The 22,057-nt window shown below is 34.8% G+C and overlaps 1 protein-coding gene across 8 annotated transcripts in view; it reads right to left on the minus strand.

The window, feature by feature from the left end:
• Ehbp1 (EH domain binding protein 1) overlaps positions 1-22,057 on the minus strand; it is a 386,641-nt gene that overhangs the window by 186,658 nt on the left and 177,926 nt on the right. For 5 of the 8 annotated variants that reach the window (XM_023720824.1, XM_023720823.1, XM_004636165.2 and 2 more), the window contains exons 8-10: positions 12,196-12,300; positions 11,479-11,601; positions 6,159-6,396 (exon numbers count right to left, since the gene is read on the minus strand). In XM_023720824.1, coding sequence (XP_023576592.1) covers positions 6,159-6,396; positions 11,479-11,601; positions 12,196-12,300 — 466 coding nt within the window. The remainder of the gene's footprint in view (positions 1-6,158; positions 6,397-11,478; positions 11,602-12,195; positions 12,301-22,057) is intronic. The other 3 variants (XM_023720828.1, XM_004636169.2, XM_023720826.1) reach the window with 1 other exon arrangement.

The raw sequence follows: 22,057 nt of genomic DNA on the forward strand, positions 1-22,057 counted from the left end.
AGTTGTGAGGTTCGAACTCAGCAACCTGAGGCTGACAGCTTTGTGGAAGCAGCCACTTAAAGGCCTGAGCTAGGGCCAGGCCCCCCTGAATTTTGAATATTTATTTTTATCTTTGTATAGATCAGTTATTTCAATAACAATGTGAATTTTTTTTGTTTTTTTGTATTTTAGGGAAGGGTCTACAGGGTGTTCAGGGTCTCACTAGATCAGACTCACAGTGATCCACCTGTTTATAGCCTCCCAAGAGCTGGGATTATAGGTGCACGCCAGCACGCCCAATCTCAATTGCTGTCTCAGCATGCCTCAGGGGCGGGGCTGGCACAACAGGCCCAGTGATCAAACCTCCAGCCCCTGCACCTGCTTGTACGCACTTTAATCCACTGAGCTATTTGGCCGGCCCAACACTATAAATTTAAAATTCATCAGTTATATTAAGGAAGTGAAAATTGGACAGAAGAATTTTTCAATGATAGGAAGTATTTTTTGAAAATTCTCCCAGGAAAATGAACTATAGGAAAAAAAAAAAAAAATCAAAGCTCGTGGGAAGCAGGATAAACTAAAACATACTGGAAAAATAATACAATGTGAAACAAAGATATGGAGAAATCTCTAGTCTTTTCTCAACATAAAAATCTGTTTATCTGAACAAACAATTCAAGTTTATTAAAATATATATGGAGCATCTTGAATGAAATTTATTGAGGTCTCTTTGAGAAACTGACAGACAGCAATATCAGAAATGATTCCAAGTGAGTTCCCAAAAGTCATTTCATATATATATTTTGAATACCATACCTTTATCAGTTTTCATGTTTGCTACATAAACTGGAACAGCAAACTATCGGCTCATCAGAAGAAAAACAAACTCATTTAGCTACTAAGTAAAAAGGATACATGCTAAAAGATAGGGAAGATGTGTACCTTCTCTTGGTGCTAATGGATATGCTGAGGCAAACAAGACTGTTCGCACATCAAAGGACTCAGTATTAATTTATTTGTGGCAATTCTATGTTGGAGAATACAGGAAAAATCTGGTAATGAACTATGAGTCACAGAAGTTTTTCACTTGATGAAAGGTCATAAGTTTATTATTGAACTAGGAATAAAGTATAAAAGAAGTCTGACACTGACATTATACTTCTGAACAAAATAGATGAGATATATCAAATAAAAACACAAACAAGTTGTTCTTGGACTTGCAGATTAACTAATACGCAATCTTTAGAACTTTTGGGTATATTACTATAAAAAAAACCTGGAGAATTTATAGACTCCCTTTGGTAACCCCAGATGACTGAGCAATTTAGAATGCTTATTATTCATGGGAAACATGTAAAAATTGTGACTTTCATGTGGAAAAAGACTAGTTAAAAGGTAACACCCAGTGATTCTGATTTTAGTTTTTATTGAGGCATTTTAAAAGTTTAAGAAAAACATTAGCTGTCTCTTTAATTTGTTAAAAGGAAAAAGGGTGTGTATGTGTGTGTTGTGTAATACCAATATATCCTGGAATGACTGACTGCTTGTATTTAATGTTTGCATTTAGATTCAAATACTCTAGGTGTATGGCTATTACCACCTATGCTGCCCATGAAAAAAGTTATTTTGATCAAGTATTAGCAATTTTGAAGAAAACAAGCATAACAACTTTAGCAAGAGTTAAGTCAACTTTTCAAATTCTATGTAGTTACTAATGAGTACTGAGATCTCAAACTGGGTTTGGATTCAGATTATTATCTTGATAAAATTCTAAATACTTATGGAGATTAAAACTTTCTTCCTATATTTTTTTCCTATATTTTTAATTTTTATTTTCATTTTATGCATTTGATACAGGGTCTCACTACACAGCTCAGACTGGTAGTGATCCTCCTGTTTTTAGCCTCCCCAGCACTGGGATTACAGGCAGACATGTACCACCACACCTGGACTCCTTCACCAGCTCAGCACACCTTGGGGGCAGAGCCGGCGCAGCATGCGGGACAGAGACTGAACCCTGGTCCCTGTGCTTGCCAAAGAAGGCACTTAGTCCCTAGTCCACCTCAGCTTATCCATAAAGGCTGTTCTCATTCTCTTATTAAGGGACCAGTCTGATACTTTTTCCAGAGCTGTGCCCCCTTCAGCTCTTCAAGCTGAAGGCTTATGCCTATTTTCTCTTCCTTTCTAGCTCTGCCTAGAGCCAGAGCTCTGCCTAAATATGGCTAGGACACCCTAAAATTCTTTTATTGTGACAAAAGTTAAAGCTATAAAGCTTTTATTTGAAAGGAGAGTCCCAGGGGCCCCAACTCACTAAGGGTAAAATAGAAAGGAGTTTCCCAGAGTTCAGCCATCCAGGCACTTAGAGATCTCTACAGGTATAATTCAAAGGGGACTGGCCAATAGTTAAGTTGGTAGTAGATCTTGGTATTATTCACATGGTGCTGGTTTTACTGTCATGAAGAATACAAGAAGTCAGGAGCACTTCAAGGATCAGAAGAAGGCTTGGGAGGCCAGGCAGTGTACCCCTGAGAGGGCAGTGCATGAAGCTACGAAAGTGTAGTAGAGACTTTAAGAAGTTAGAAAAGTCAAGAACACGGAAAATCTGAAGAAAGACACACACAACAAGCACAAGGGCTCCAAGAGGCAACACCACATAGGTGAGGCCATCCCAGTTGTTTAGGGCTCATATCTTTGCTCCAAACTAGCAATATGAGCATTGGATATGGAGTTAAGAAGAGTTGTTTGTCCTGCTGGGTTTCAATCTTGCTTTGATGCCAATCATTTTTATTCCCTTATTTCTCCCTTTGGTACACGAATGTTCACCCTATTCCAAGGAATGTAGGAAGCATTTAACTTTCTTTTTGATTTTTACTGGGGCTCATAGCAAAGAGTTTACCTTGACTCTCAGGGGAGACTCTGAACTCATGCCTTTCAGCAATACGGAAGTTGTTGACTCCGGTGACTCTTAGAGATGGACTGAACATTTGTTGCATATAAAAATGTGTATAAATCTTTTGTTGGCCAGTGGTAGAAAGTTATAGTTTAGATCTGGGGTGTTTTCCCACCATGTCATGACCCAAAGTCTCACAGGGAGAGCCTCTGGAAAGTGACTGTTTTAGGGAGTTTATACAGCTGACTTATTATCAGGAGGTGGAATCAATTTAAAAAGAGGCAGGTCAAGGGTGCATGAACTAGAAAGTTCATCTACCCCCCTAGCTCCTGTCTTCTCTTTCTACTTTCTGGCTGCCATCACGTGAGCAACTTTTCTTTCTTTATGCCCCTTTAGCATCTTGGAGCCAGTATACTGAAAACATGAACCAAAATAAACCTCTCTTTTAAATTATAGCTATTGGATGTTTCCCAGTAAAAAAAAAAAAAAAAAGGTGATAAAGACAAAGTGCCTACTCTATGGATCAGGTTCTTCTCTTCTTTGGGAGGGCCTCCTTGGTCTCTATCTGATAAATGGGGTTTGTTCATTTGTTTTGTTTTTTGAAAATCTTATTTTACTCTGACTTCAAAATTGAAAGGCCAGCCAGATAGCTCAGCAGACTAAAGCACCTACTTAGGCAGATGCAGGGACTGGGTTCGATCTCTGGTGTGCTGTGCTGGCCCCACTCCCAGGGTGCATTCAGGCAACAATTGAGACTGGGCATGGTGGTGTGCCTGTAATCCCAGTGCTTCAGAGGCTGAAAACAGGAGGATCACTATGAGTCCAATCTGTGCAGTAAGACCCTGAAGACCCTCTACTAAATACATTAAAAAAGAAAAAAGGAGAAATCCTTCTGCTTTAGCCTACCTAGTGATGTGGATCACAGGCATGTACTACTGTTCCTAGTTCAACATTTTAGTTCTTAACTCTTGTGGATATGCTGTTTTAGTTAAATCTGAAAGGGCATATTCTAAGTCCCTAAATTTCCATATATGTATTGAAAACAATTTATCAACTCTTATAAAAAAGAATTCTATAACTTTAATCATAACAGAACTTGTGATGGGTAATTTTAAGTGTCAATTTAGATGGATTGAAGAGTACCTAGAAAATTGGCAAAGTATTATGGTTTTGGGGCTGTTTCCAGAGAAGACTGGTGGTAGTTGAGTGGACTAAGTGGGAAAGATCCTTTGTTAAAGTGACCAGGCAATATCCAGTTTGCTAGAAATCCAGGTATAACAAAAACAAATGCAGGGTGAATTGGTCTCTTCCTCCTAGATCTGGGAACTAGTCTTCTCCTGGACTTGGATATCAGAATTCTAGGTTCTCTAGCCTCTGGCTGCCAGAATCTACACTAGTAATCCTTATGTTCTCAGACCTTTGGACCTGAACTCAGCCATGATACAGGCATGCAGGTGGCCTGTTATTGGACTTCTAAGCCTCCATATACATCTAAGCAAATTTTCTTAATAAATTCACCTTCATATTCATCTCTGTATCTCCTACTAGTTCTGCCTTTCTGGAGACTCTAATACTTCAATGAGTCTTTAAAACAATGTAAAAGAACTTATGCCTTTTAATGCATAGCCACAGTATTTCTTCACTGATTTCACTCTTTAATTTCTCTCAGCAATATTCTGAACAGGGCTCATCAATTTTTTTTTTTAATTTAAGAATTTACACTACTTGATTATAAGATTCATTAATCAAGACATGGTAGCACTGACTTAAAGACAGACTACAGATGAATGGAAGACAGTCTAGAAATAGATGCATACATCACCAATTGAATTTTCTGAAAAACTAGGAAGATAAATCAATCAGAAAAGAAAAATTATTTGACAAATGGTTCTTGAAAAATTGTATGTTCCATGAGTTACAAAGTCTTTCATCTGGCTGGGAGAATGCAAACTATCTTTACCCTGGGAGAACCCTAGTGATTGTTCTGTCTATTCCTTTGTCCTTGGTAATTTTCCCAAAGACATATTCTCAGCAATACTCAAGTAAAGACGTAAGAGGAATGCTACAAATCTCCGAAATTCTGTTGGGTAGCTCTCTCCTCCCTGGAATACTATGCACAGATTTTAGTCACCTTGGTACCTCCATAGCCCAATTACTGTCTCCTCAATTCAAGGAGATTACTGAGAACTCTTTGGACTGCAATTGGAAACTTTCTAAAAATAAGATTGGGCAGTTGTTATAGGGATCACCTTCTTCATTTCTGTTCTCTATGGAATCAGGTCATATGCAGCTTGTGTCCACACCTGAAGATCACTGTTTTAATTATTTTCTCCATTTTTTGGTTAAGATAGATGATAAATCTAATATCTGTTATTTTACCATGGCCAGAAGTGCCTTGGTCTATGACCACCCAAATTGTGTACTCTTAGGGGCCAGGGAGATGGCTCAGTGGAATATGTGCTTCCCTGGCAAGTGTAAGGGCCTGAGTTCAATCCCCGGTTCCGAAAAAAAAAAAAAAAAAAAGAAAAAAGAAAGAAAGAAAGAAAGAAAGAAAGAAAGAAAGAAAGAAAGAAAAGGCATCTTCAAATTGTGTACTCTATAACTCCAAATTATAATGTGAACATATCTCTTTCACATCCCCATGCTAGGTTTGAGCAAAATGGCAGCCCCTAATCATACTACCTATTCATACTGAGTCTGTGATCATCTCTAATTTATAAATGCTATCATCAAAGCATATTGTAAGTGATTATTTGGCTCCCACAATAGATCTGTAACATAAATGAAATAGAACACCTATTGTATCTAATTAAAAGCACCTAAATACCATTTATAACCTGATCTCCATGAGAAGACACAATTGGAATTCCATGTAGATTCCAAAAACATTTTTCCCTTATTTGTTAGTTAAGGATATGTACATCTGCTCACATGGAAGAGGGTTAGAGAATAAGAAGACTAAAAATCAAATAGGGAATGAGTTTAACGTGAAAGTACATATTAACAGTTTTACATATCTAAAAGTGGTATTATAGAAGGATCTCTTTAGTTAATATAGAGACTGGGAACTATGAATAACTACTATGAAGACAATATGCAATGTATTAATTATTGTAACTGTTCTACTAACCTGTTTTGAAGCTGTCTCATTACTATTTCTTTCTCAATAGAATTAATTTTAAAAAAAGTCAAAAACAACAAAAAAATAAACATGTTCATCTAAAAAAAAAAAAGAGAGAGAGAGAGAAAGAGATTGGCCTGTGATGATAGTAAAATAAAATGTACTTACTCATCCAACTCTTCTTCGGTTTTAGAACTATCAGCATACAGATACTTGCTCATATCCACAGGCCTTACATTTTTTCTTTTTGTAGACTGGGAAGGAGATTCCTTCATAGTTACAAAAGTTTCTGGCTCATCAAATGGGTTCGAATACTGTGGTGTATGCACATCTTTAAAGGGATTATAGCTGTTGTTATAAAAAGATTCTTCTGTTTTTTTAAGCAAAGCTGTTTCAGTGATTGGTTCTATAAAATAATAGCAAGAAACAAGTTAAATTAATAGTATATTTTTTATAATATGTTCTCTAAAAAAGAAAAATAAAAAACAACCCACAATCTTTCAGATGTCAGATACTTGTAATCCTAGCACTCAGATGGCTGAGGGAAGATTGTGAGTTCCAGGCCAGCCTGTGCTATGTATATAGCAAGACTTAAATCTGTTGCAAGACGAACAAATACACAAACAAAAAACAAACATACAATCTTGGATTAATAAACTATGGGGCTGAGAAAGCATTTGGAAAAAATATATTATAGGTGCAAAGGAGTCTTGAAGTGTAGAAAATGTGCTATCTAAATCCGCCTACTTCTTTAGGAATGGTGCTCTCAAAAATGTCACCTGTGGGTTATTAATGTTTCATGACAGCCTTTATATTCTCTGATACTATCAGCATTATGGTACATCAACTTTGGAAATGTTAAGCTTATTGGAAACACAATAGTATATTATTATTTTGTTTCACTGTACTAATTTGGTATTCCAAATTAAAACATAATAAATTTGTTTTGCCCTGTTGCAAGCAAGCAAACCTGCACCAGATGTATGGTAACCCTCCCCCAATGCAGTAAGTAGGACGGTGCTGGACACTAGCACTCCCTTCCATGGTTGTCCATCCACCAACTCCTAGCTGGCACTATATTTGGCTTCCCCTTGGAACAGGGCAGCAGAGGTGAGGACTAACCCACTGATCTGATCCTAAATGAGGACAACACTTGGGGAAAGAAGGGAACAACCAGACTCCATGACTATCAACAGTTAAGTCCAGAAATCCACCTAAACCACTGTCCTATGGCCTTTATCCAGCAGAAGCCAGAGGCCTGACAGCAGTTCCCATCTACTAAAGGAAACAAGAACACAACTTAGCTTGGATAATTATTACAGTCTTTGGTGAATGACTGAGGAACCTATGGTGCAGAGAGGGTGCATCTAAAACCCATAGGCCCTAAAACTAGGCAGAGAAAATCATGATGGTCACATACAAAGACTGCAGATCTTGGAAAGAAAGCACTTGTCTTAGTTACTTTTCTCATTGCTGAGACAAAATACCCAACATCCAACATTCAGGGACTAAAGGTTTATTTAGTTCACAGTTTGTAGAGGCTTCATTCCATAATCAGCTGGCTCAAGGCAGGGTGGCACAAAGCAAAGGAACAACAGTTCATGGCAGCAGAAGACAGCAAAAGCAACCAAGGGAAGGAGAGAGAGAAGCCTCTTTCTGACCTGTATATTGTATCCAATCTACCACAATTAGGGTGGTGCCAATCCAACTGGACTGATCTAGCAATCACCCATCCTTAATCCCAGCACCCTTAATCCCAGGACTGCACTATGAATCAATCATACTCTAGATTCAGCCACCTTCAAAAAAAGCTTATGAGTGCATAAGGCTTTAGGGGTCATATAGACACAAACCATTTCACCACTCATTCAAAAACAGAAATTTTGATTTGACTCAATTTCTTTTGAAATTTTTTCTATTTTTTATTATCCTTAATCTTTTCTTTTCTTTTCTTTTTTTGCAGTACTGGGGATTGACGCAGGACCCTATGCTTGCCAGGCAAGTGCTTATTTTACTGAGCCATCTCCCCAGTCCCGTTAATCTTTTCTTGAAAAAAAAATTTTTTTTTTGAAGTTGGGTTTTCCTTCCTTCTTTTTCTCCCCTCTTCATGTTTGTCTCCTTTTGTGTTTTCTCCTTTCAAATTTGTTTTTCTTTTATCTTGCTTTTATTTACTGTATTTTTTTCTCTCTTTAATAGTTTTGGGAAAATTGGCTATCACATGCAGAAGATTGACACTAACTCAAATCAGAATTGATCAAAGAACTAACTGTCAAAATAAAAACAACTTGCTGGAAGACAAGACAGATAAAACTTTTGAAGTCATAGGCACAAGGAAGGGAGTTTCTGAACAGAACCCTGGTAGTGCAGGAAACAGTACTAAGAATCAATGAATGGGAGCATATCAAATTTAAAATCTTCTGCACAGTAAAAGAAACAACCAATAAAGTGAAAAGATAACCTATAGAATGGGAAAAAATTCAGGGTAGCTGTTCCTCAATACAGTGGACAAATTAATACCTATAATATATAAACAACTAAAACAAAAATAGATTCCTTCCCAAATAAAAGACCCAATCAAAAATCAGGCAAGTAAAATGAATAGCCCCTTAACAGATGAAGTGCAAATGGCTAAATGTATGAAGAAATGTTCAACATCACGGGCCATTAGAAAAATGTAGATTACAACAACAGTAAAACTCCACCATTCCCCAGAAAGAAGATCCATCACTAAGAAATAAAATACTAACAAATACTGGGGAGACTACAGGGGAAGATAATTCTTCTACACTGTTGGTGGAAATACAGACAAGCATAATCATTATGGAAATCACTACGGAGATTCTTCAGAAGACTAAATGTAGAAATTCCATTTGACCCAGCTATTTCCTTTCTAGGTATCTTGCAAAGGAGTGATAGAGATCCTATTAGAGACATGTGCATAAACATGATTATTACAGTACAATTTATAGAAGTTAAATCTGGAAAGTAGCTTATATGTCCATTTTATAGTTTGTGTCTAGTTGTCCCCCCAAAGCCTCATGCAGTCATTGGGGTGGCTTCTAGAATTTGTGATTGATTCATGATCCAGTGCTGGGATTAAAGGCGTGAGTGCTAACCCACCCTGGGGTGGACAGCCTGAGTACAATATAAGGAGGGGCAGGAGGCTTCTAGCTGACACAGCTGATGTTTCTCCCTTTGCTCTTTGCTGTTTCTCCCATGTCTGCTGCCCACTGCCATGAACTGATGCCCTCTGCAATGTGGCACTCTGCCTTGGAACAAGCTGAGTAAGGACTACAACCTCCACTGTGCACTAAATAAACTTTTATTTCTCTAATTTTGAGTGGTGGGTATTTTGTCCCAACAATGAGAGAAAAGTAACTGAGATATCCATCAACAGATGAATGGATTAAGAAAATGTGGAATTTACACACAATGGAGTACTACTCTGCCATAAAGAAAGTCATCTGTAGGAAAATGGATCAACCTTGAGATCATGCTAAGTGAAATAAATCAGATGCACAAGTTCAAATGTTGTATGGTTTCTCTTAATGTGCTATGCACATGTACTGACTCTACATAAGGACTGTAAATGGTATATACTGCAAATATATACTAATAAAGAAAAAAACTTTAAAGAAGTTGGGCACAATACCCCACAACTGTGTTCCCAGCACTAGGAGACAGAAGCAGGAGGATCAATGTAAGTTTAAGGCTAACCTGAGCCACAGGGTAAGCTCAAGGTCAAGTTAAATAAATATATCATCCTGAGTTTGATCCCAAGTTTACAAAAATAAACAAAAAAATAAAAAACAACCAAAAACATTTATCTATAAAAACCTCGAATTTATCTTTCTCATAGCTGACTAATACTTCATGGTATAAAAATACATGTTTTTTAAGTCTATTTCTCAGTTGATGGGCATTGAGTTGTTTTCATGCTTTAGTGAAACAAATTGTGCTGCTATAATATGGGTGCACATATATTGCTGAGGTATGTTTTCAGTTCTTAACTTCTCTCAAAATGTGTGTGGGAGTGTGTTTAAAAGAAAAATAATAAAATTTTAAACAAAGAACATCAAATGGATTACATTTTGAAATAATCCATGGTACTTACATCAACATAAATCATCTAGGTATTAAAAAATTCATTGTCAGAGTAGGCTTTTTTTTTTTTTAATTATCTTTTTGAGACCAGGTCTCACTATGCAGTTTAATCTGGCCTTTGAGCTCACTTTGTAGTTGAGGCTGGCCTCAAACCCCCAATGATTCTCTTGCCTCAGCACTGGAATTATAAGCATTTACCACCACACCTGGATAACAGCAGGTTTTTATGTGTTGCAATAACTTAAGTTTCACACCTCCCACCATGCCTTAAGGTGCTAAAGATCAAACACAGGTTATGTGCATGCTAATACATTTTACTACCATTCAGTTATGAATGTAGCCCTGATCATTCATCTTTAGATATTTTGTTTGTTCTATTGGTGAGGATTGAACTCAAGTCTTTAGGCATGCTAGGCAAATGCTCTAGCACTGAGCTATACATTCATCCTTTTTTAAAATTTTATTTTGAGTGCTGGCCAGATAGCTCAGAGGACTAAAACACCTGCTTACGCAGAGTGCAGCAGCTGCGGTGTGCCATGCCGGGCCTGCCCCCAGGGCATGCTGATTGAGACTGGGCATGGTGGTGAGAGCCTGTAATCCCAGTGCTTGGGAGGCTGAAAACTGGAGAATCACTAGGAGTCTGATCTGCGTAGTGAGACCCTAAAGACCCTGTAAAAAATAAATAAGTAAAATGTTGAGATAGGGTCTTACTAAATTGCACAGGCTAACATTGGATTTGGATCCTTTTCTCTCAGCCTCACAAGTAAATGTTAGCTGGGATTACCTGCATGTGCCACAGCACCTGGGTCCTATTCAATATTGTATTAAGAAATATCAAATGCTTAAGAAACTGGCAAAACTGGTTAATAGAAGCAAATTTTTTATTTCTACTTTTGGAAAAGAAATTGTTCTAAGCAAATTCATCACTTACGAAACTGAAAGCAAAAAAAGTTTCATCATCTTCAAGCAAGATTTGAAGATGATAAAACATACAACAAAACAGGGTTTAATATAAGACTATTTCATATAAAAACTAATAAATACATCCACTTTCTCAATGAGTCAATGAAGCACATGAATATTAGGAAAACTGAAGCTGTAATGGTAAAAACTGAACGTATGAAAACTAAGCTATAAAAGCAAAAGGGAAACACAAGACATACAAAATCCCTAGAAAACTGCAACACATTTTCCTTAAACACTTTTCTTGTGGATGTATGTGAGTTGGTATGGCGAGTACATGAGACTTTACTTCATGCTAGTTATGTACTAAGCATAGTATTATTATTATAAACAAAAAAATGTCTTTTGAGAAAATATCTTCTGCCATTATAGTCTTAGAGAACTAGACTATATACAGAATGTGTAGAAAACATATAGCCACCTTCAGAGTCAGGATCTCCAAATGGATTTAATTCTAGTACATCAGGATCATCAAATGGATTTGAGTTCACAGTGGCCAAGTCCTTTTCTGCTTCATCCAAAAAGTTAAGTTTGCTGATAAGCTCTGAAAATAAGTATATGTGTTAGTCCATTATAGTTGTGATGACATCTAATTATTGCACTCATAAAACATTTCAAATTCTAAAAATTTACATGAATAATACCTGCAAATAATAAGATAATAGCATTTTATCAAGGGCACAATGTTATTCAAATGTTTGTAGTATACCAACATTTCAAAATAAAATGAGCATTTTAAAATTATATCAGCTAATGAACTAATCTGAATTAATTTGTATTCCATTAAAAATATCTGACACAGGTTTTTAGAAAAAAAATCCTATACCCCAGACATATAAACAAATACTCTTTAAAAAATAAAATGAGCTCTCTGAAGAAATACTGTCATATTATATAACCAAGTATTACTTCAGATCATATTTTTAAATTATCTAAGAAGGATCCTGTAGCAAGACTTTGCTAAAGATGGTAAATTTGTTATCTTGTCTGTTGGCACACTACAAATTAACAAAGAAAACATTTAAGAAAAAGCACAAAGACAAAACTGACAGTTAAGTACAGACTTCAGTGAAGATATAACAGGTCACAGTAAATACAGGCAATAAGAAGCAGAAAGGAAGGAGGAAAGCTCTTAGACCTTCAGAGGAACTGGCTGATTTAGCTGAAGGCATATTTGCTTGCTTTAGGCAGTCATCTTGATCTTCATCTAAGCTGCTCAGAGCATTCAACTGGTTTACAATTTCTGTAAACAGAAGCCAGTCAAGTCAAATGTAAGGTAAGGTCATTCAATAAAACAGCAGTAGAAGTATGCTGTTATTAAAAAAGACAAAGAAGGGATGTTTGGTTAAACAAGAGAATACATTCAGAGACATTATTCTGATAAACTGTAACAGATACAATTAGCTGAATGTTATGTTTTGTTGATATTTTAAAATAGAATTTTATTGTTGAAACTTTTATTAGTAACATAACTATGTTAATAAACACAAAACAAAAACAATTATCACAAGAGGTTGACAATGGCTTTCAGCAACCACATTTGCAATTGTAAAAATGAACTGTGCTTTAAACTTGTATCTTAGAAACACAATAAAAACATCCTCTGACACTGTGTTTTATATATTCTAAATTTAAACAAATGGCTTTAAGACTAAATCTACATGAAGCACATGAATAATAAGAATTCATTCATGTTCTAAAATTTTAAAAAACAGCACTAAAATAATAAAAGCAGGCAATAACTAGTATTTCCTACTCTTGTTTTGCATGGCATTTCTTTTTTTTTTTTTTTTTTTTTGCGGAACCGGGGATTGAACTCAGATCCTTGTGTTTGCCAGTCAAGCACTTATCCTACTGAGCCATCTCCCCGGCCCTGCATGGCATTTCTTAAGGTAATTCTTACCTAAGCATTTATTTTAGGAAAGCTTACATGTTAGCCAATAAAAGAAACAACAAAAACAGTAAGATTTAGAGAAAAAAATTAAAGTAGAATTCATTTCGTATATACTTTTTTTAATTAGTCATATATTTTGGACAGCTATGAATATGTGAAACTATCATTCATCAAATGAAAATCAGGTAAGCAGGAAACAAGAGAATAAAGATGTAGTGGGATAGTTTAATTAATCCTTGATGTTTCCAAAGTTAAATCCTATGAATAACTAAACAGAACAGGATAAACCAAACCATTCAGATCACTTAGGTGGAAAGAAAGAAAATGGTTAGAAAAAGAAAATAGCTGTATTGACATTAACACTACTGTTCTTTAATGTTGTCAATCTATGCACACATGCTAAATTTTATTTGAACCAAATCAAAGAATATATGTTTATTATATGGCAGCTTTCATTTGTTGAGCAAATATTTACCAATCTGTGCCAAGTCCTCTGCTAGGGACTGAAAAAAAAAAAAAAAAAAAAAAAAAAAAAAAAAACAAAAAAACAAAAAAACAGACATGGTATTGTCCTCAGACAATATATTCTATAGAGACACAAATAAATATTAAAACATACTTAATAATAAATAAGAGACTTAACATTAGGCTATTGAAAATGTTACATATCTTTGAGCAAAATATACATGAAAAGTTGATAAATGTATTGATTTCTCTTGTCTGAATGAGAAAGTGTATTTTGCATGAGTAATACTGCTTTAGACAGACAAGGTAAACCATGGAAAATAAGGGGTATACCTAATTAAACCCAACTGTATTCTTTATCCCTTCTTGTATAGTAGTGAGATCAGCTAAGTTTGGTCAGATTTACTCTGGGGCAAGTAAAACACATCTTTGTCTATTCTTTTTCTGCCATTAGTTTTATGCCTTATCCTGACTCAAAGTAACTTAGCAGGTTTTTCAATAGTTAGAATTCATTCATACATTAGATCCCATACTTCCCACTACTTATCATGGTAACTCTTAAATTTTAGAAAAATATAACAGACTAGAAGATCAATGTTAGGTGGCAAACAGTCTCATGCCTGATTTTTTAAAATTTCATTAACAGTTGTATATTTAAAAAAAATTGCCAATGAACTTTGAAAATATGAAATATAAAAAAATTATATAAATAACAGCAGTAGGACTTTGATTAGTCAAGTCTCATAAATAGCTTATGCAGTATCAATATACACATTTCATATCTATTATTTATATATTCCCAGGTGAGCAATTACTAGATTAAAAAATTCAAGTTACGGTCAAAGACACAGTTTGCTTTACATATGTGTGACATTTTAATTATTTTTATATTGTATGTTCCTAAATGTAATCTCAATCAGAATAGAAACCAATCACTTTTTTGGTGCTATCTAAAACCCCTGACACTTCCCTGGCAAGTACAAGGGGCTGAGTTCAATCCCCAGTTCTGCAAAAAAAAAAAAAAAAAGCAAAACAAAACAACAACAACAACAACAACAACAAAACAAACATATAAAACCTCTGACAATCATTTTGTCATTAAAAATCTAAAGTAATTCTTTTACTCTCTTCAGTGACAAATTATACTTCTTATCCTCATAGACTCATCCTTACTTTAAGTAAGTCCTTTATTTCTAAAACTTCTGCTTCTATAACTTTCATTCAAATTAACAGAATGAAAAGATAATTCTATTATTTATACCAGTATTTCCTATATTTGGTTTGTGAGTAAATGTTAATCCAAACCACAGAAAGCAACTTCCAAAAAATACCACGTATTTAATAAATATTTATCAAGTACTTATTACATGCCTGAGTTACTACCTGCTTTCATGGCTTTTTATGGTTTATTGGGGCAGATGGAAAAACTAAAGCAGTATTGAGTATGTGATAAATATGACTGAGATAGCATCAGAGCTGTAAGAGGCATATAACTCAATCTAAGGTCAGAAGAGGTTCCTGGATTTTTCCCTACGTTTGACCTAATATAAGACAAATAAATACTGTTATTTTATTATTAAAATAAAAAGAAGAAATGGAGGGCATTTCTTGAAGACAAAAGAGAGGCAAAGAAAACGAGATTTTTGAGGGACTGCAAGTTATTTGGTATTTAAGATGCCAGGAATAGGAATACAAGAATATGAGGCTTGCACAGTCACCAAACTAAGGAATGTGAACTTTATTTGAGAAGTGTGAAAATCCACTGAAAGGTCAAATGAATATTTTAGAAACATTTTAGTGGCAACATAGTGATAATATTTTTTTTTAGAAACAGGATAGGAAGCAAGACAAAGCCATTTGTTAAAGAATAAATTTAAAAGAAAAATTTAATCATTAATTTGACATAAGGAATATACAAGGAATCCAGGATGAGTGCTGAGTTTGTGTTTTGAGTAACTATACAAACTAGTTCTAGTACTGTAACAGGGGCTATTTAGTTGGGGACAGCCTGTTAAACTTTTCATGACAGTTACTATGTTGATTTATAATCTAATTTATAATTTTATTATATATTTCTCCTTTGAAAACAGTACTTTTCTGTTTCTTCCAGTTTTCTTTCAATAATTGTTTCACTTTTATAATCAAAAAAAGTTAAAAAGTTAAAAAATGTATAATAAACATGTATAACTAAGCTTTTCAATAGGAAACTTTCCTAGGAATATACTGCCCTGACATCCAATACATCTACTACATCAAAGCCTGGTTTCACTGAAAATTTACACATTTGGAAAATGCTAATAATGTTATGAAATCATGCAAACAGATTTCTTCCTATTACTGCTAACCTGAGGAATAAACAAAGCAGAACATTTGTTGTAACTGAGTGTTAGTTTAGATCTGATTCACATTGGTAATAAGAAAGGAAGCTAAATGAGGGGCAGGCAAAGGGTCAAGTAATTTGAGACTTTTCTTTACAATTAGGAAAAAAAAAAAAAAAAGAAGACAGACATTGACCAAGAGATTATTACATTGAACAAAAAAGGTGGGCAGGATGGGGAAGTGGCATAAACAGTAGGTGGCTTTTTCCTTTTAAGAAAGTCTGTAAGATGAGTTAAAGGAAAAGGATGAACTACTCAGAGCTAGAACATACCTATAAATCTTGCAGCACTCTCATCCTTCTCTAAAGAATAGATTCAGAAAAGGTGTATAGTATCTTATTTTAAACCATAATGAAACAGTAACACTTCAACTTCTTCCCAGAGATCAAGGTCAAAAAGATGTCACTTTCCCCACAGCCCAAACCCATAAATATTATTTAGATGCATCTAATAGGTTGAGTAATGCTATTTTCAATCCTTAGCAAACTGTAATGAGGGAGAGAGGTGCTACTTCAGGTAGGCAAGTAAACACTTAAGTGTTCTTTCTCCCTGCATCTTCAACCTCTAACTGTCCCTTCCAAATGGTGTATTAATATGACTTTAAAAATCCCTCAACCATTATGCTGTTAATTTGGCCCATTTTTCATAACTTCATATAAAACTTCTTAAAAACATAGTAGTTTATAACTTTTCACCTACCCTTAATCCTGCAAAACTCTGCTTTTTATACCCACCTATGTGCATCCTCTTATTGATCTGCTCTTACTAGATCACCAACATATAATCTAATGGGAAAATAGATGTTTTTTATTCTTATCATATTTAGCTTTTCTGTGTGAATAACCATAATTAATGATTCTCTTCTGGAAATTTCTTCTGCCTCTTTCAGGACAATAGTAGATCTCTAGTCTCTTATCTTGGAACAATTCTGTTTTGACTCTTACAAAACTGCTCTTTCCTCTGTTTGTTAAATATCCTTTAGGATCTGTAGGTCTATTCCTCTCCCACCCCCATATTGGCTCTTCCTGGAAGTATGAATCCAATCTCTCGATTTAAACACACACATAAAGGTAATTGTCAAATATGTACAGAATACTAGACTTGAATTTTCAATTGTCTAATAGGTATTTCATATAATGGTCCTATATCATCTACTTATATTGTTAACACACAAAAATGAAATTGAACAACTGGCCATCTACACTATGGTTATCTAACACACACCAATTTTTATCATTTAGCTAGTACTTAATATATGTTGGAAAAGAACAAGTGAACTGAATGAGAATCAACTTTGGCATCGTGTTTATCAAGGAAGAGTTATATAAAGTTTATTTTTGCAATTTTAATATTATTAGGACAGGTTTGTACTATACAATGATTACATTCCTCACAGGCAGCTGATACACATATGTACACATGTTCCATCTTTCATTTTCTTGCCCTCCTCTCTTTCCATCTTTTGGTCCTTCTTTCCCTTTTGTAAAAGAGCCATTCCCTATTTCCTATTATCTAGTCTTGTATTTTGCTCTTTACGTATCATGGATTTCTCATATAAAGAAACTGTGATATTTAACCTTGTGCACCTGATTTATTTCATTTATGCTGTACTCTTCAATTACAGAAATATTATGTTCTATTTAATTATTTGTCTATGTATGTATATGTATCTGCTATGTATGCATCTATCCATCCATCTATCCATCTACATACCTACCTACCTATCTAATTCATTTATCCTTAGTACTGCTACAGTTTAGGTATCCTTCCAAAATTTAGAGACTTAAAATATGAAATATTTTCTTTTTTTTTTTTTTTTTGATCTTTTTTTTGCGGAACCAGGAATTGAACTCAGACCCTTGTGCTTGCTAGGGAAGCACTTATTCCACTGAGCCATCTCCCTGGCCCCTGAAATATTTTCTTTTACATTTTTATGAGTGTACTGGACTTAGCTGAGTAGCTCACTGTTTTATCCTGGCTTAGGCAGAAGTCATTTAAAAGCTTGTAAAGCTAAAGACTCAAAATGTCTTCTTCATCCATATGTTTGTTATTTCACTTGGAAAAACTAAAAAAATGGGGTGCTGACCAGGAATCCTTCTTTCTCCAAGTGGACTAACCACATGGCTAGTGGAGGTAGTCTACTCAGCATGCCAGGGAAGGTGGACGTTTTACATTACAGCACCCATTCCCTACAGCATGTACTGCCAAAGGCCCAAGCAAAAATTACAAGGCATATTATAGCTTAGCTTTGCAATTTATAAAGAGTAGTCTACTGTATTTTATTCATGAAAAATGGTTTACAGAGATAGTGAGGAAACTACAAAAGAATATGAATATTCCAACAATCTCTGGAGACTAGCCATGCCACTACAGTACATCAGCAAATTAGGAAGCTAGAAATTATTTTCTTTCTTATCTAACATTTACTGCATTTTTATATGTTATTTTTCCCGTACTTTATTTATACACCGATGAAAAAAGTACAAATCACAAAGTGTAAAATTCAATGAATTTTGATAATGTTCATCCTAATTTACAGAACATTTACATCATCTACCAAAGTACTCTAATGTCTCTTTAAATCAATCCCTAGACCCACAGGACATCATATTCTGAGAAATGCTTTTCATATAGGTTTAAGTTTTGCCTTTTCTAGAATGTCACATAAATAAAATCTTACTCTTTCATATAATCCCTCTTTCATTCAGCATAATCGTTTTGAGAAACATCTACGTTGTTAAGCATATCAATAGTTCTTTTCATAGTGTTCTCTTCATGAGTAAACTACAATTTGTGTAGACACTTTCCTGTTCCCATTTGGGCTATTATGAATAACATTTCTATAAGTATCTCTGTGTAAAATTTTTGTGGGCAGTTTTCATTTCTTTTGGATAACAACCAAGAAGTAGAATTGCTTGGTAAAGAAGGGTAGTCTTATATTTAGTGTTATAACAAGTTCTCCAAATGACACCACTATATATTCCACCAGCCATGGATAAAAATTTAAGTTACTCTATATCCTTGCTAACATTTCACATCACCAATCTTTTAAATTTTAAACGTTCTAGTGGGTGTGGAGTCATAGTTCACTGTGATTTTAATTTGCTTTTCTTTGATCAGCACTGACAAGTGTTAGTAAGAACTTTTTCATGCACTTATTGACTAGTAATATATACTTATTATGAACCACATGTTCAAATCTTTATCCATTTTTGAAAAAATAAAGTTGTCTTTTTATTGCTGAGTAGAACATTTCTAGTCTAAAACCAAGACATATGTCTGATCAATATACTTTTGAATAACTTTTTCAAGCCTGTGACTCACTAATATATTTTATTAATGGTTTATTTTGATGAGTAAAGTTCTTAACTTTGATGAAATCTAATTTACAGATATTTTTATAGCATGGTTGTTTCAAATGTTCCTTGACTTGTGATAAGTTTACATTCCTATAAAGTCATTATAAATGAAAAATACTATATGTTAAAAATATATTTAATATATTTAATTTACAAAACATCACAGTTTAGCAGCACAGTATATTGTGTCAGCTGTTACCCTCATGATAACATGGCTGACTGGGAGCTGTGACTCCCAGAAACTATCCTATTGATCTATTTGCCTGCCATATACCAATAGTACATTGATTATTAAGCAGTACAGTAAATCTTAAATGTCAAGTAATATTATTATTATAATTTTGTTTTCTTAAATTGAAGATCTTTTGGCTCAAGTCCTATATATTTATATTTATTTTTATTTTTTTAGTGGAACCGGGGATTGAACTCAGGCCCTTGCGCTTGCCAGGGAAGTGCTTATTCTACTGAGCCATCTTCCTGGCCCCCTAAACATATTTTAAAATCAGGTTGCCAAAACTTTTTAAAACCTACTAGGATTGGGACTGGCATGAATTGAATTTACAAATTGATTTAGGAAGAAAAAATACTGAGTCTTCTCCTCCATGAATGCAGAATATATCTCCATTTATTAGCTAAGAAATACTTCAGTAATATATTACAATTTTCAGAAGTTTTTCACTTTTGTTATTTCTAAGTCATCTGTTTTTTATTTTGTTTTATTTTATTTTTCCCTTTTGGCAGAACTGGGGATTGAACTCAGGCCCTTGCGCTTGCCAGGGAAGTGCTTATTCCATTGAGCCATCTCCCCAGCCCCTGTTTTTTATTTTATTGTAAACAGATTTTGTTGATTTCATCTTCCAAATATCTGTTCTTCATATACAAAAATATAGTAGCTTCTGTGTTGATTTTATATCCTATGACTATGCTAGAATGACTAGCACAATGCTGAACAAAAATAGTAAAATAAACTTCTTGCTTTGTTTCCCATCTTAGGGAGAAAATCTTCTTAATGGTATTTTACCATTAAGTGTGATGTTATTTGGGTTTTTTCACAAATGCCCTTATTAAATGAAGAAAGTCCCTCTACTATACTTTGCTAAGAAAGTTGGTATTGAATTTTGTGAAAAGTTTCTTTCTGCAGCTGTTGAGATAATTATTGATTTTTCTCCTTTATACTTTGTTAATGAAGTTAAATTAGCCTTGAATTCCTAGGATATATTCTCAGATAACTCATTTTGATACTTAGAATATTGTCTTTGTCTTGGGGGCTTGCGGGTTAGCTCAGCTGTTTAAAGCACCAGCTTGGTCAGACTCAGTCAGGCACAGGGGACTGTGGTTCAATCTCCAGCTCCACGTGCTACACCAGACCTGCCCTTAAGGCAGCCTGAGCCAGCCACCCCCCCCCAAAAAAAAGTCCTTCTCAGTACCAGCACAAATCCCAGAAATAGGTGTGCAAAACTAAACAACGTTCAATTGTAATTTGTGAGAATGAAGTAACAGTAAGGTTTATGACTAATTCAGAAAGTACTGAGTTTATAGTCTGTGTCTTCTGAGGTAATACATTCAAGCACTAAACATTGTGAGTGGATATTCCTGCTATTTTTAAGTCTCTCATCTGAGGATTTCAGATTTCTTTTAAAGACAATAGCTATAAGACTTTATAAAAGTTTTAGCTCAAGGATCAGAACTGCTGGGCCTGGGGAGATAGCTCAGCAGTCTAAGTGCCTGCCTGTCAAGCACAAAGACCCAGGTTTGATCCTTGGTACCACATGCCATGCCAGAACCCCAGGTGTACCATGCTGGCCACTGAAACTAGACATGGTGGTACACGCCAGCACTGGGGAAGCTGAGACAAGTGGATTATTATGAGTCCAAGCTGTGTAGTGAGACCCTGTACCAAATAAATAAATAAATAAATAAATAAATAAATAAATAAAAGATTTTTTAAAAGAAAGAAAAAAGATCAGAATTGCTACACTTCTCTGCTTCTTCTCTTACTTCCCAATCCTAATAACTAAATAACAGACAAATTTTTCCAGGAATGCTTATCCTTTTAACAAATGTCCAAAATAGGAAGTCATATATGTATTTGAGTCCAGAACAATCCTTGACTTTGCAGATAAATGTCCTAGGTACTAGAGGGTAGATGCTAGGGTAAAAACCAGAAGAAACTAATAGCTGCATTCTCTGACCAGACTCTCATATTTATTCTAAGGAATTTTCTAATCAAAGGAAGACAATCTACCTATCCACATTCATAGCCATAGAAAGTAAAATATTTACTCTCAGAGGCCTGTGTGTAGCTTTTCAAATTTGTAACTGGAATCTTCTATACTCCCATCTGTGTTGTTATAATTTGTTCCCAGACATTAGCCTATATGTCACATCCTTTTCCCAAATTTATCAACCAAAAGCAAAGGATTAACAAACACCAGATAACATGGCTCATGGTAAAAAAAAAAAAAAAAAAAAAAAAAAAACAAAACACCAACATGGATTGATAAATTGTATCTACATGGTAAGACTTTAGTTAGACTATGTATCTGACTGAAACAGCTCTGAATGTGGAGACTCATCTAATGGTGCATGTCTTTTTCATGGACTTTGGGAGCCACATCTAGGGATTTTCAGCTAAAGAAATCCCAGTTTCCACTATATGGATCTTGTACCTCCACATCTTAAGTTGTTATTTGGTAGTAGAGAACAAAGAATAGCATCTAGACTGCTGTAAGATTCCAAAGAAAAAGGAATGTCCTGCTATGTTTCTTATCCAACATCCTTGTATATGAACCTAATGCTAAATTTAGCCTGCTCAGATCACACGAGTTTAAAGGTATGATGGGGCCTAAGTACACCCCAAGGTGATCTTTGCAACAAATATAAAAACTATCAGGGGACTTCCAC

This window comes from Octodon degus, unplaced genomic scaffold (assembly GCF_000260255.1).
Source record: "Octodon degus isolate 3935 unplaced genomic scaffold, OctDeg1.0 scaffold00078, whole genome shotgun sequence".
NCBI classification, from domain to species: domain Eukaryota; kingdom Metazoa; phylum Chordata; class Mammalia; order Rodentia; family Octodontidae; genus Octodon; species Octodon degus.